Genomic DNA, 16,120 nt, shown 5'->3' with positions numbered 1-16,120 from the left:
GGAAAACAAATTAGGATGAGGATCATCTCATTGTATTCTCCATGCGAGGATGAAGTAGGTATCATAGCCACGGTCCGCAAGGAGAGGATTATTTCAGTGCAAGAGAAGGTGGATCTGAGGTCATGGGCAGATGTGGGGAAGATATGAAACCATTTACTGGACTTCAGTGCTGTATGGGATTAACAGTAGCAAATTCTTTCTTCAAGCATAACACTATCCACTGCTACACATGGGAGGGTAGGAGCACCAGGTCCATAATACAGAATTCGGTAAATCTGTTAGAAATGTGCAGATATTTCAGAGATTTTTTTGATGATACAGGCCACTATTTGATCTTCAGTGAGCTAAGAATGAAGGTAATTTTTTAACTGAAGTCCGATCAGCTGTAGCTTTGTAGAGTTGGTGCGCTTGTTCAAATGCACATGCATGTTGTCTCCCGACATGCCTTGGGCACGAGTCGACACCAGTTGCGTACGGTTCCATGTGGGCAGTTCAGCGTCCCGCTGAGAGTGAAATAAGTTCTGTGATTTGATTTTTTACAGCAAGGAGCGTGTCAGCTGTGGACATTCATCGCCAGATATGTGAGGTGTAGGGCCCAAATGCAATGAACGACAGTAGGGTGCGTAAATGGGTGAGACCGTTCAAGAACGGGTGGGACAGTGTCCACGATGAACCACCATTGAGTCGACCTTCTGTAATCTCAGATGATATAGTGTGCATGAAGACCAGCGTTTCACTTTGTCACTGCAATTTCCACAAGTTTTGAGGTCAGTGGTATACAAAATAGTTTCTGGCAACTTGTGTGCGCAATGCTTACTGAGGAACACAAAACCAGCAGAATGGCTTGTGCTTTGACTTTTTTATCCACATACACTGAGGAAGGAGATCAAAGTTTAGACCACATGTCACAGGGTACGAAACATGAATTTAGAATTTGACGCCCGAATTGAAGCAGCAATCAATGGAATGGCAGCACATGTTATCTCCAGTTAAAGTGAAACCCAAACAGACAATGTCAACATGCAAGATTATGGCCACTGTGTTTTGGGACAGACATGGTGTCCTGTTAGTCGACTTCGTCACAAGGGACAACAATAAACTCAGCTGCGTACTGCTCGACCTTGTAAAAGCTTCAGCGTGCTGTACAGAATAAGCGACATGGTCTATTGTCATCTGGAGTTTTGTTGCTGCATGACAATGCATGACCTCATTCTGCTGCTCAAACTCAAGAATTAATCTGATCTTTTGAATGGGAATAAATGGACCACCCACCATTCAGCCTGGACCTCACCGGTCAGTGGTTTGACTCCGATGAAAAAGTGAAAACAGCAGTTGAAGATCAGCGGCAGAGTTCTACGATGAGGGAAAACAAAAATTGGGGCAATGATGTGTTAAATGTTTACACAAATACGGTAACTATGTGTGTGTAGAAAAATAGCTTAATGTGTAAAGAGGACATAATAAAAAAGTTTTGGCAATATCATTATTACTTTTGTTTCTATTGACAAACGGACCTTACTTAAAAACTAGCCTTCATATCTCTACGCCTAGGCCTAGTCAGTCTGCAGATGAATAAGGGTAGAAAATCTCCAGGATGAGGTAATTACAAGTACATGGATATGATTAGTAAAAAATTCCACAGAAAAGTTGATCAGCAGATTCAGGATATAGAAGAAGAATGGGTGGCACACAGGGATGTCGTGGTAGAAATGGCAAGGTAAAAGATAGGAACAACTGTGTGTACAGATATCTTTGTGAAATAATGAAGTTAAAGCAGCTTGTAAATATAAAAAAGGTGAATCAGAAATGGCTCTAAACAAGGACTGATGCTGATAAGGAATTGTATGTAATGAAGGAAACAAAATGAAGCAAATCATTGTAGAATCCGAGAAGTAATCATGGATAGATTTCAGTAATAACCTGAAAAGGCTAGGTCAAGCAGCAGGGAAACCGTTTTTGGACAGTAGCGAAGAATCTTAGAAAGGAAGGGAAAAGGGAAATGAATAGCATTTTGGGTAAATTAAGTGAACTCATAGTAGATCCCAGGGGAATCACTGGACAGGTGGAAGGAATATTTTGAAAATCTTCTCAGCATAAAAGGAAATCTTTGTGTTGAAGTCATGAACAATCAAGCTCATGGGGAGGAGAACAATGATGTCAGTGAAATTACGCTTGAGGAAGTGGAAAGGATGATAAATAAAGAACATTGTCAAAATGCAAGACCTGAAATGGTGAAATATAGTGGAAAGGCAGGGATGAAATGTCTTCATAGAGTAACAAGATTAGCTAGAGTGTAGTTTGAGAAGGAAATCAAAGGCAAAAGATCAAGAGGTCGGCCAAGGAAGAGATAGATCGATCAAATTAGAAATGATCTAGCAGGACAAGATCTGGAATTGCAGCAGGTTATGGAAGAAAACCTTTACATGGACAGAAGTAAATGGAGCGCACTCATTCACTGCACCTGAGAAACTGGAGTTGGTTCAAGATGAAGAAGATGGAATGTTAGTAAGGTACCCTCTGATTAGACATTGCACCTATCTGTAAGCAAGGGAACAGGAAGGAGTGCAACAACTATCAAGGTATCTCACTGATCAGTATACCAGGCAAAGTGTTGACTGACATCTTGGAAGGGAGGGTGCAATCAGTGGTAAAGAGTAAGTTGAATGAAAAGCAGTGTAGGTTCAGACCACACAGGGGCTGACAGGGCCAGATGAGTTCTTTGTTCAAAGTAGTTAGACAAAGTTATAATCTTTCATCTTTGTTATTCGTAGTCTACTGAAGGGTATAAAGTAGCAGTTAACGACTTGGTCTTAGTGGCAGACTGAACCGAAAAACCTGCAGTCTAATATTGTAGAGCTTGAGAATAGGTGCAGTGAGTATGACATGAAAATTACCAATTCCAAGACTAAAGTGATGTCACTAGGGAAGAAACCTCATATCCAACTCGAAAACAGGATTAAGAGGTAGATAAGCAAAGAAACCGAGGATCAAATATCAGGTAAGAATACAAAACTGGAACAGGTAGATCACTTCACGATGGTAGTATAGTAAGGTGCAGTGAGCTTGCAGTTGCAATCAGTGGTGGTATTCTCTTGCTCTATCAAACTGTTTTCAGGCCGGCTTTCTCCTATGAGAGTGAAAACTCCGTAAGATGGAAGTAAAAGACGTTTTTGAAACAAACAGGTGGGAACAATGCAAGGACTTAAACGTCAAGGAAGGAAGGAACTTGAAGGATGAAGAAGCTGTAGGTAGAAAATGACTTTGATGGTGGGGTCATATGAGGAGAATGGATGAGGGTAGATTATCTAGGAGAATAGTGATAAGAGTTATGGAACTAAATGAAGTCTCAGAGCTGGTTGTGGACAGTCCACAATGAAGATGTCCGCCCTTATTATTCACCTCTAGACTTTGTTGTTTATTCATGTTGTGTTATACTAAATGAATGTCATTGTTTGAAACATGTATGGGCAAATATGAGTTAAATAAAGGCAGCCTACTTTAGACGAGAGTAAACTTAGTCACATTTCTTCTACATTAGCAATTATTTCACTAAAATCTGTGTTTATTATTAGGGTGCAGATTTTGCCTATTTTATTCCCTTCGTCTGAAAGGTAGGCTTTTAAGTTATAAACATGTTTCATGCTACAACGAGTCTAAAACTTCAATTTTATGGTGCCTATTTTGGTCGTTGATGCTTAAAACTGGCCTTTTCGGATAATTTGTCCTATTTTTGCCTTACTCTTTTAGTGTTCGCAATCATACTGCATGTTGAATGTAAACGTTTCCAGAGCTTGGCCCTTCTGGTATGGAATTTGTGACCTTTCACCAGGAGAGGATGAACTTGCTTAGGGATGTGATAAACTGGTAAGATAAGGCTGTTGTGTACTAAATGTAGACAATTATGGAATTACTGTGTAAGAGGAACAAAAAGGAATAGACGTGAATCACTAATTCTAGGTGTATTACTATATTTTAAATTGTTCTTTAAGCACAAATGAGGTCATTCCATATTTCCTTGTACTTCTGTGCACATCTGCTGCAAAAACTGGAGGTGAAAATGCCAAAGGAAAAAAGTTGTAGAAGTGTGTTATTGAAGCAATGGATTGCCACTGATTCATAAGAAGAAGAATTTTCTGTCAGATTTGTGTCATTCTGTCCTACTTTTAACATGTTCCCTGCTTTGTGAGTCACATGTGACAGTCTATTAGGCGACCTGTAAAGATGAAGGCCCTACCTAGGATGATTTCTAATGCTGAATACACCACACACACTCAGTCCCTGAGCCATTGGCATTAACCAATTAGGGTTAAAATCCCCGACCCGGCCGGAAATCGAACCCGGGACCCTCTGTACGCTAACCATTTAGCCATGGAGCCAGACATTAGACTGTTAATACCACAGGATCGTTTCCTTCTTCTCTCGAGATTCTGGCACTTCACAGACAACAAAGCTAACCATCAACCAGGCGATTGTTTTTATCGAACCCAACCCCTCCTTGATTAAAACAAAATTTTGAGAATGCCTTGACAATGGAGAAAGAAATGGTTATAGATAAAACTATGGTTCCTTGGAGAGGCCGTTTAGTTTTTATAATGTACATTCCTAACATATGGAGTTAAGGTGTATAAACTGTGTACAAAAGAAGGCTACACTGTTAGATCTATGCAGGAAAATCCAGTGTGAGTGAAAGTGGAGTGGGTCATGCTCATTCTGTTGTAATGGAGATTCTAAGTGGATTTCTAAATGAAGGATGTATCCTCTACGCCAGTGTACCTCTAGCAGAAGTACTTCTGAGGAACAAAACATTTGTGTGTGGGATCCTTCATAGTAATGATAGTGAAACAGAAAATGAAGAAAGGAGAGGTGGTGGGTACTCGAGTCATCAAGCAACCTGTTCTAATGCTTTCAACACTGCGGAGCCATAGTGACTGTCTGGTAGACTCTGGAAAGGAAACAGAAATGGTGAACCTGTCATGAATCCTCTCTCTGTTCTTAATTACAATGGCGCAAAAAAGGGGGTCGATTTTAGCATCAAATGTCTTCCAATTATTCAGGTCTGCGGAAAGGTTTAAATTGGTAAAGGAAAGTAGCCCTAGATGTCATTGTTGGAACAGCCTTGGTTAATGCTTGGATACTTCACACCATGACGTCTGCGAAAAAAAAAAAAAAAAAAATGCCACTACTGCAATTTCAAGAGAAGGTCGCAAGAAACCTGGTTGGACTACAGACAGAACCTGTCATCAGTCCTGAGAAAAGACGTGCGCACAGTCTCTCAAAGGTGGAAGAACCGGCCAGAAAAGATCGGTGACAATGCTTGGTTTGCTATAAAACTCAGCGAGAATGTGGCACATCGAAAGACGCAGACAAGAAAACAAAGCAGGTGACAAAGTACTGTGAGGATTGTTCAGACAAACCATTCATGTGCATTGGATGTTCATAAATGCTGAAACCATCCGGCTCCATGGCTAAATGGTTAGCGTGCTGGCCTCTGGTAACAGAGGTCCCGGGTTTGATTCCTGGCAGGGTCAGGACCTTTAACCATCATTGGTTAATTTCTCTGACACGGGGGCTGGGTGGATGTGTCATCTTCATCATCATTTCATCCTCATCACGACGCGTAGGTCGCCTACGGTTGTCAAATCGGAAAACTTGCACCTGGCGAGCCAAATATGTCTTCGGACTCTCCCGGCACTAAAAGCCATACGCCATTTCCATTTCAATGCTGAAACTGAACTTACTGTGTTCAAAATAAAACTTGCCATTGTATAATAATAAAATTAGTGAGATCATAAGTGTAAATAATTTAGGGAATTTTGAGATCAGTGAAAAGAAATAAACAATTGGGTTAAATTAGAGAACAGTATTATTTAAAAATATTATTTTAAATTTTATATGCAGTGTCTTTATATTATAGCAAATAAAAATGTTCATTTATGTTTATCTAAAAATGCATTTATGTTCATGTAAATCAACCTTTACCAATATGTAGAAAGGGATGTTAACGCACTGTTCTGTGCTACACGAGGCACAGGTGACTCGTGGACTTCAGTGATTATTGCCGCTATAGTGAGCGCTGGTGGATCCCCCTGCTGAGGAATGTGAGAACTTGACATGACCTGCAGCTACTAATCTCATTATTTTGAAGTAATATACTTTCTCCATCCACCGGCAACCCACAGAACTACTTCTGTAAGACGAGTCACAAGTGCCTCGTGACGCACTCATGTTTAATGTCAACGGTGTAAAAATAGCAGCGAACGTGTTAATAAAAGTGCCAAAATCAACGGTTAAAATACCACCGTTGTTTAGGCAGATAACGCAATTAAATGAATCGTTACAATGACACCAATGATCTGAGCTACATCACAGAGCTAGAGGAGAGAAACAAACCGCTGGTGAAAATGGTGAAACTTTACAGGAAGTGCCAGGCAGTGAAGACCAAACAGTGAGCTTTAAACTAAAGCATGTGCTTGAATGTAGTCCAAGGTGGAAAATATTTCAGCTATCTGTTCTATTTTGAAAGGAGATTCAGAAACTCCAGCCACGTTTTTCTGGAGCCACGTGAAATGTTTGCAATGAAGATCTTTCTGATAACTTCATGTGAGGTGGAAAGAAGTTTCTCTTGCTATAAAAATATTTTGACAGACAATAGAACAGGTTTCACTTCAGAAAATCTTGAAAAATATATGATAATCCGTTGTGATAGAAGTCGCATGGAGGTTTTGTTAGATGGAGTACTGTAAGCGTACTGGGAATTAAAACAGAAGTGTAATAATAATCTGTTTTGTCTCATTTAGTACCTGTTTCTTGAATTTTTCATACTTTTTTTGTAATTTATTGAATTTGAAGTGCCTTTTAATGTGCCTATTTGTTGAACTTTTTTGTGCCATTTAAGTGCCTATTTCTCGAATTTTCAGTGCCTTTTTGACTGCCTATTTTAAGCATTTTTAGTGACTAAAAACCCGTGTCCTATTTATTACTTTATTTTATGAAATACTTCCTCTCGTGCAGAGGCTGCGTTGCAACAAAGTATACTTTTACATTTATTTTTAGAAGAGACATAGATATACTGTACTTGAGAAATGTTGAAGGTAACCTAATTGTAACAGTGATTTCTTAGAATTATCAGTGAGCCCCTTAAGGCTATGATGGCAATCTCCCGTAACATTGTAACTGGCAGAGACATCTGTTTCCAGAAATTAGCGGCAAAAGCGGGAATCGTTCCCCTTGCTTCAATCATCAGACCTACTATGTCAGTTTCCTCTATCTGGTATTTCTCCCTGTAGTATGGAATTGTTGGTAAGTAAATATTCCTTTTCTCTAGGTTAACATCTGAGGGCTGCGACTTATGGCTTTCAAAGCGAATTGTGGGGTCGATGATGTAACCTCTCTTCTTATTCTTGAAAACAATGATGATAGGAAAACTTAAAACGGTCCACCTTTTCAATACAAAAATGTTATATTTATTTATAACATGTATTTGCACTTGGAACTAGTTTCGACGCTGTGTTTGCGTCATCATCAGCCAAAATCTGGGAAATAGGCAAGATGTAGGCATTTATATTACACAAGGCGTTACATTAAACAATACACATCTTACAAGGAGGTAAAAACAGGGACGAATATAGAAACAAATGAATCGTTGAGAAAACAAAAGTTATACATATTAAAAATAACCTTAACCACACATCTTGCAGTGCGAAAGTGTTCTTCTTGAATGATTCCTGAATATAAAAAACACACGCGCACACATTTCTGAAGAGCCAGCAGGCAGGACAAAGTAAAGTGAAACCTTAAGAGTTCTTCTGAGAAGAGTTCATCATTTTTCCTATGTTCCGACTAACTAATGAAGCCTCCCTTGAGTTCCTGATAAACATACACAACAGGAAATTCTCCTTCACTCTCAACAATAGCTCTAAAGACCAACGGTAAAATTTTAATTTAAATATTGTGCAGAGACGTGAAAGCATGATTTTGAACATGATATAACTCCTTCATATAACCCAGTTTTTTACACAAGGTGTTGCATTAAATAATACACATCTTACGAGGAGATAAAAACAGGGACGAATTTAGAAACACATGCATCGTTGAGAAAGCAAAGTTATACATATTAAAAATAAGCTTAACCACATAACTTGCAGTGCGAAAATATTTGCCTTGAATGATTCCTGAATACAAAACGCGCGCGCACACACTTCTAAAGAGCCAGCAGGTGAAACCTTAAGAGTTCTTCTGAGAAGAGTTCATCATTCTTTCTATGATCTGACTAACTAATGAAGTCTCCCTTGAGTTCCTGATAAACATACACAACAGGAAATTAAACAATACACATCTTACAAGGAGATAAAAACAGGGAAAGTTATACATATTAAAAATAACCTTAACCACACATCTTGTAGTGCGAAAATATTCATCTTGAATGATTCATGAATACAAAACACACGTGCACACATTTCTGAAGAGCCAGCAGGAAGGAAAAAGTAATGTGAAACCTTAAGAGTTCTTCTGAGGAGAGTTCATCATTTTTTCTATGTTCCGACTAACTAATGAAGTCTCCCTTGAGATCCTGATAAGCATACACTACAGGAAATCCTCCTTCACTCTCAACAATAGCTATAAAGACCACGGTAAATTTCATTTTAAATATTGTGCAGAGACGTGAAAGCATGATCTTGAATATAATATAATTCCTTCATTTAACCCAATTTTTTACACAAGGTGTTACATTAAACAATACACATCTTACGAGGAGATAAAAGCAGGGACGAATGTAGAAACAAATGCATCGTTGAGAAAGCCAAAATTATACATATTAAAAATAAATTTTACCACACAACTTGCAGTGCGAAAATATTTGCCTTGAATGATATCTGAATACAAGACGCACGCGCACACATTTCTAAAGAGCCAGCAGGTAGGAAAAAGTAAGGTGAAACCTTAAGAGTTCTTCTGAGAAGAGTTCATCATTCTTTCTATGTTCCGACTAACTAATGAAGTCTCCCTTGAGTTCCTGATAAGCATACACTACAGGAAATCCTTCTTCACTCTCAACAATGGCTATAAAGACCACGGTAAATTTCATTTTAATTATTGTGCAGAGACGTGAAAGCATGATCTTGAATATAATATAATTCCTTCATTTAACCCAATTTTTTACACAAGATGAATATTTTCGCACTACAAGATGTGTGGTTAAGGTTATTCTTAATATGTATAACTTTCCCTGTTTTTATCTCCTTGTAAGATGTGTATTGTTTAATTTCCTGTTGTGTATGTTTATCAGGAACTCAAGGGAGACTTCATTAGTTAGTCAGATCATAGAAAGAATGATGAACTCTTCTCAGAAGAACTCTGAAGGTTTCACCTGCTGGCTCTTTAGAAGTGTGTGCACGCGCGTTTTGTATTCAGGAATCATTCAAGGCAAATATTTTCGCACTGCAAGTTATGTGGTTAAGCTTATTTTTAATATGTATGCTTTCTCAACGATGCATGTGTTTCTAAATTCGTCCCTGTTTTTATCTCCTTGTAAGATGTGTATTATTTAATGCAACACCTTGTGTAAAAAACTGGGTTATATGAAGGAGTTATATCATGTTCAAAATCATGCTTTCACGTCTCTGCACAATATTTAAATTAAAATTTTACCGTTGGTCTTTAGAGCTATTGTTGAGAGTGAAGGAGAATTTCCTGTTGTGTATGTTTATCAGGAACTCAAGGGAGGCTTCATTAGTTAGTCGGAACATAGAAAAAATGATGAACTCTTCTCAGAAGAACTCTTAAGGTTTCACTTTACTTTGTCCTGCCTGCTGGCTCTTCAGAAATGTGTGCGCGTGTGTTTTTTATATTCAGGAATCATTCAAGAAGAACACTTTCGCACTGCAAGATGTGTGGTTAACGTTATTTTTAATATGTATAACTTTTGTTTTCTCAACGATTCATTTGTTTCTATATTCGTCCCTGTTTTTACCTCCTTGTAAGATGTGTATTGTTTAATGTAATGCCTTGTGTAATATAAATGCCTACATCTTGCCTATTTCCCAGATTTTGGCTGATGATGACGCAAACACAGCGTCGAAACTAGTTCCAAGTGCAAATACATGTTATAAATAAATATAACATTTTTGTATTGAAAAGGTGGACCGTTTTAAGTTTTCCTATCATCCTTTCTCAGTTCAATATGGACAAAAATAAAATTCCTAGGTTTAAATGAAAACAATGATGTCGATCCTTCTGTGACTTCCGTTGTCCGCTAAGCCATGAACCTCTTCAAATACCTGGAAATCATGGTCTTTTAGCATTGCCGCAATTAACGAGCGAATGTTATGATGACGCATATTCCTTAAAAGTTTACCATGAGGACAAGATCCCAGAACATGTGCAAGAGTTTCAATCTCCTTGAGGCAGCGCCTACAAAGGGAATCGTTCTGAGATCTTCCTGGTACCGATCTAACTGCTGAAATGTTTGCTGTCATCTTAACTGCTTCACGCCATTCACTACATGATAAGCCTTGATGGTCTCGAATCCAGGAATTGGCAGGTGTATATTCATTGTACAAACATACACCTCTTCCTTTCTGCTGCAAGTTACTCCACTCACTGAATGCCCTTTCTGTCAGTACTCTTCTCACTTTCCTAGCATCAGTTATTTCTAGGCGTGGATGTAGTAAATTGTCAGATGGAGGGACATTGAGGGATTGTAGAGAGAGTTATTTCTTCTTTCAGATTTCTTGTAGCACGGATGTATTCGTCACCTGAGCTTAATATTACCTTACAGATGTTAATGTGCTGAAGATGAGCTTCCCAAGTGGTGCAGAGGAGTCCCAACCCCTTATATTTTTTCTCAGTGTAGACCATTCCATTAGGAATGTCTGCAGGTATTTGAAGAATTTCCTTAAGAGCACTTCGAATTAGTATGTCTGTATCAGCAAGGAACTTTTTCGGAATCTTCTCTGGCTTGATAGTTTGAAAATAACTTCTCATACACATAATTGGTAGCAAATTTCTAATGTTAATTTCAGGAAGAAGTGTAGTTTGCATAACTTGTGTCTATGTTAGCCTTCAAGGAACATGGCTAACTCACCATCTCAGCCAACACAGGCAGAAGGATGCTGGCGATGGCAACGTTGGACGAGAACTCGGTCATGTTGGTGGCGATGAACGTGCACAGCACAAGGACGGCAAACGGTGGCAAGGTTGACATGCCTTTCAGCGACTGTCCGATGGCCTTGGACATTCCTGACGCGGCACTTCCGGCTGCAAGAGCGAAACCACCACCTGTAACAAGAATCCTTATGAGTATATAAACCTGAATGTTGGGCTGTTTGTTTGTGTGTCTGTCTGTCTCATGCTTTCAGAGAAAAATTACTAGACAAATTGAGCTCAAATTTGGTAAGCTTATAGCTACCTCTTTAGGGGGCCAAACGTGAAACAAGTGAGAGGAAAATGTATGCCTCGGACCCTTAGAAGTGAATACACTGCCTAAATTGAGCCTACCAAGTGTACCTAGATTTTGTTAGAAAAAAGTTTATGTAAATTTTCTTCCTAACAAATTGCCTTTCTGTGCTTTGGTGGATATTATAACAGATATATTGGGTAAACTGCTAGTATTGCATCCATAGAAAATTTAGAACTAAATCTCCTATAAACACTGTCACAATTTCCTTCGTAACTCTAGCGATTTGCCAGAAAATTGGCATTTTTACTCATTAAAGGAGCATTTCAAGCACGTGGCCAAAGGGGCGGTTTATACCCTTCTCGTGGAGCCTGAAGCACAGGCGTTGTAACACATGTGAAACCGTGGTAAACTTCTTATTGTCATTATTATTTCCCTTTTACTCTTCGTCAATTCCTTCAATGGACTGGAGATTGTAGTATCACCATCAAGTACAGGGTTTTTATTTAACACGTTCAATGCGGATCACGCGCTGGGCGTGTGAGGCTAGTTTACAAGCCTGTGCGGAGCTCGCGCCTAGCGCGTCATGGTACGAGTGCTAAAAAATGTGAATCACAGGTTTCCCGCATGGTACAAAAGACTCTCCTTGTAATCCTGCACATCGTGTAAGTCCAAATCTACTAGCAGGTTCATCCATAGCCAGATTTGCGCATGTGCGTTCCGTTTCTTGCACATTTCCCCTCCACAGTCTTTGTCATACGTCATCATTCTTTTGGGGATCTTTGAGCAGTGAGATAGCTGCAATGCGAGGTAAGACACTAAATTTTCTGTTTATTATTGGTTCAAGAGGATTACGAGTAATTCGGCTCTTGAAATAAATTCCACTTCAGTACTGCAAAAATGTCAGTGAAGGGACTGATCTTGTCATTTTCATTTATTATTGAACCATATTTATGAGTAACATGAAAGAACTGGTAGTAATCATTTCTGACTGCATCATGATGCTTAGGCCATCATTTTATTTCTATTTTGTTCAGATGGTCAACAATGCACTTCCCTCAACACCACAAGGCCTACGCAATAAAAGACGCGCTTCGACAGGAGAAATACTGCCCCGGCAGTTTTCCAATGATAAAGATATTGTGACATAAAATTCTACGATAAAAAAGTGGAAATATGAATACATTTATGTTTGTAATCATACTTTATGCATTTCAGTGTTATCTGCAGTAAATGATGCACAGTAATCAGGCGCATGATCCGTCTAATGACCATTATTACCTCTCGATTTCAACCACCGTGCGGGTCACGCACCAGGTACGTGAGTGGGCAAGTTCGATAGAACACATCCTACCAACGTTCAAAACTCCAATTATTACAACCTTTAAAGAGTTCCACACAAATATTTTGCTCAGGTTGGTGGGTCTGTCATGCTCTACTAACATGCAGTGAACGTGTTAAAAACAGAGCAAGGTAAGCACGATGCCATGCATTTGTGACCCCACCCTGTGCAGCTGAGGCAAGACTGATAAGTGAAGTCTTCTTATTCCCCAATACATTTATTTTGGCAGTCTAGTTTTCCTATGAATGTTTTTGGCATTAGTACAATACACACTGTTAATATTAAGGGATGTTTTCAAGGACTGTGAGTAACTGGCTGGTTAAATCTCCCAATTTAAATCCCCGTGATAGTTACTGTGTTTAATTTTAAAAAATATTTCTTAGCTGTTACATATGATATCAGAGGAATCTCTCATGCCAAATTAAATATTCATTGATTTAGTGGTTTTTAAAATCTCGTTGGGAGTGAGCGGGACGTATTCACACTAGATATAAGCCTGTCTCTGACAGGGAAGATGCCCTTCATACCTCCCCTTCATTTCACGTAATGATTATATGACAAAATGCTATAGATAGCAACCGTATTAACGCCTGAGTGAATAGGGAGTAGGTTCTAAAATCTAAGTTGTGAAAGCTGCTTGAAGCATATTCTAACTTTGGTGGATGAATGTTTTCCTGTATCTTTCTTTGGACATTATAGTGTCGGTGAATACCTTTTCGCTTACACCAAGAGTAACACCTTGATTTGATCCGTTAATGATTTGAACTTTGCCATGAGTCTCATATTTTATTCTAGTCAAATGAAGGTCTGTTTCTTTTGTAGATTCCAAGGACCTTCGTTCCCATTTTCAGAAGAGGTCATGAATTAATCCGATATCTTTCTCTGGGAGTAATTTCTAATAAACACGCTGCCCTTTTCCCAAAATGATCCATCAGTATATGTTCTCTTCCTCAAAATTTCATAGCTTTGCCATGCCTTGTTGTCACTGGTTGTAGGTGCAGCTTACATATCACAGAGAATTGTTGCAGTGTATGTATATTGTTAAAAACATGATTTCTCATTTCAGAAGCTTCTGACATCACATAATCAATCAGGAAAGCTCTGCAGTCACTTAAATTAGGCTGTTGCAGGGATTCTTCATAGACAATAGGAACTGAAGGTGAACTGAGAGATGACAGATGTAAGTGCTGATCTCGTATTTACACTTCTAAACATGAATGGTGTAAGTATCAAAAGTGTCTTAGAAGTGAAGCTTCCACGGTGTATAGAATTATTTAGTTCTTTTTCCAGGTTGAACCGTGTTGTTATTTCCTGTACACAGGGCCGTCGCGTGGTATGTAGGCGCCCAAGGCAAGGCTTAAATCGGTGCCCCCCACCCCCGGTAAAACTCGTAATTTTGTTCGTTCCAGTTTAGGTTCGGGGAGATGATACCCTAGCTCCTTAGAGCCCCTCCATTATCTATCACCTATGGACCCACCATGTTCCGGACTGGAAAAACCAGCAGCTATTATAAATAACAGCCTCACGGACCACCCCCTCTCCACTACATACTTTATATGCATACAGTATACTAAGATTTGATTTATTTATATACAAAATGCAGTCTTTGATTTTTCTTTACTTGTTCTTGTCTTTGGTCCTTTTTTATTTTTTTTGTTGCCATATACAGACTTCAAACATTGAAAGGCACTCACTCACCTGGCTTTCACTTGAGCAAATGTTGTCAGAATTTCTCTAAAGTCTAAGTTTTTGCAGTGTCATTTTCTATTGCTTGAATGGCGAGTGAGTTCAGCCTTTCCTGTGCTATTGTAGAGCACAAATAAGTTTAAGCTTACTAAAGCTTCGTTCGGCACTAGCAACTGTCACGGGTATTGTTCGTAACACTCTTAATGCGACCCACAAGTTTGTAAACAAATCTTTACTGTCTGTGTTTTTGATCATAAACAAGACTTCTTTTGGTGTGACTGTTCTTTCCAAGATCCAAAATCAAACTTACATGCTAAAAGTTCAAGATACAGTTCAATGCCATTGATATCAGACACTTTGGTTATTTTGTCTGTTAAATGTCTTTCAAGGCCCAAACAACTTTGTTTTAGATCTTCTTTTCCTGGAAGTTGAGCAACATTAACCCAAAAATCCCCACACTTGCTGGTGTTCTTTCAACGCAGTTGATCTCTTCTTAAGTGAGTTCAAAACTTCATCCACTAATGGATTAAAAAAATCTCTCATAAAGGTTTCTTCACGCGACGATTGCAGTTCCTCGGAAGACTATTACAAAAAAACGTGTTTTCGTTTACGGATCCTATTCTTGGGAAAAACAGGTCTGATACCAAGTTCAGCAGTCACTTCTTTAGCGGAGATTGCTACGTCCGCAAATCCATTCTCTTTAAATCTGTTTAAAACCTCCAAACACTTATTGAACTTTTCAGAACGGTCACTGATGTCTACCTCTTTCCCTTGAATGCTTTTACTGATCAAATTAACTTCAAAAAGAATGCCATTCCACAAGATCAAAGTTATGATGAAGGAAAAGTCTTCCATCTGATTAGTCAAAGATTGAGCTTCAGAGGCTGTTTTGGGGTCATCAATTTTGTCGCCTAACTCAACCAATGCATCCCTAACTTCCGCATATTGGTATCTAACAGCCTGAACAGCACGTATGCGAGATTCACAACGCATTTCACACACTTGCTTTCGTATGGTCGCTTATTACACACCAGTGCTTCGTTGAACTAGAGAAGATGGTAAAGAGACGTTAAAAAACACCAAATAAAGATGTAGACTTAACTGATGATTTTGCTCCATCAGCAATTACTAGGTTTAGGCTATGGCACCCACAAGGAATGAACACAGCCAAAGGGAAGTTGACCAGTACACCAGCTTGAACTCCTTTATGTACACCTGCCATGTTGGCGCCGTTATTGTATCGTTGACCACGACAGTTCAAACCATACTCTTCAACTTCTTTGAACAGCAAGTCACCGAGAGCTTCTCCAGTGGTTTCTTTGGCAACTCTTCTACTTTGATCTTCCCATCATTATCTTCAGTGACGTAGTGAATCGTTAATGAAACTTACTCCTTGTGACTTATGTCTGGAGTACAATCAAGGATAACGGAAAAATATCTAGCTTTCTTTATTTTCGTCAAGATACTTTGCTTTACTGAGTCACCTAGTATAGTTATTAGCTCATTTTGTATTGACACACTTAATAAATGAAATTGTGTTTCTTTGTTAGTTATACGTCTTAAGTGTTCCTTTACTAAACTATCAAATTTTCCTAAAAGTTGCACAAGTCCAAGAAAGTTTCCATTATTTTTTTGTGAAAACTTTGGAAGATGACCCACAAAAGCCATATTGTGCTCTGCTAGATATAAAGTATTTC

At 38.8% G+C, this 16,120-nt stretch overlaps 1 protein-coding gene across 1 annotated transcript in view; it reads right to left on the bottom strand.

Moving 5' to 3' along the window:
* The window catches only part of LOC136886799 (protein I'm not dead yet-like), a 98,049-nt gene that overhangs the window by 23,399 nt on the left and 58,530 nt on the right, over positions 1-16,120 (bottom strand). The window contains exon 11 of the mRNA XM_068230968.1: positions 11,084-11,277. Within this exon, the coding sequence (XP_068087069.1) occupies positions 11,084-11,277 (194 nt within the window). The remainder of the gene's footprint in view (positions 1-11,083; positions 11,278-16,120) is intronic.

Source organism: Anabrus simplex, chromosome X (assembly GCF_040414725.1).
Source record: "Anabrus simplex isolate iqAnaSimp1 chromosome X, ASM4041472v1, whole genome shotgun sequence".
In the NCBI taxonomy this organism is placed as follows: Eukaryota; Metazoa; Arthropoda; class Insecta; order Orthoptera; family Tettigoniidae; genus Anabrus; species Anabrus simplex.
This window is presented reverse-complemented; position numbering and strand designations above follow the sequence as displayed.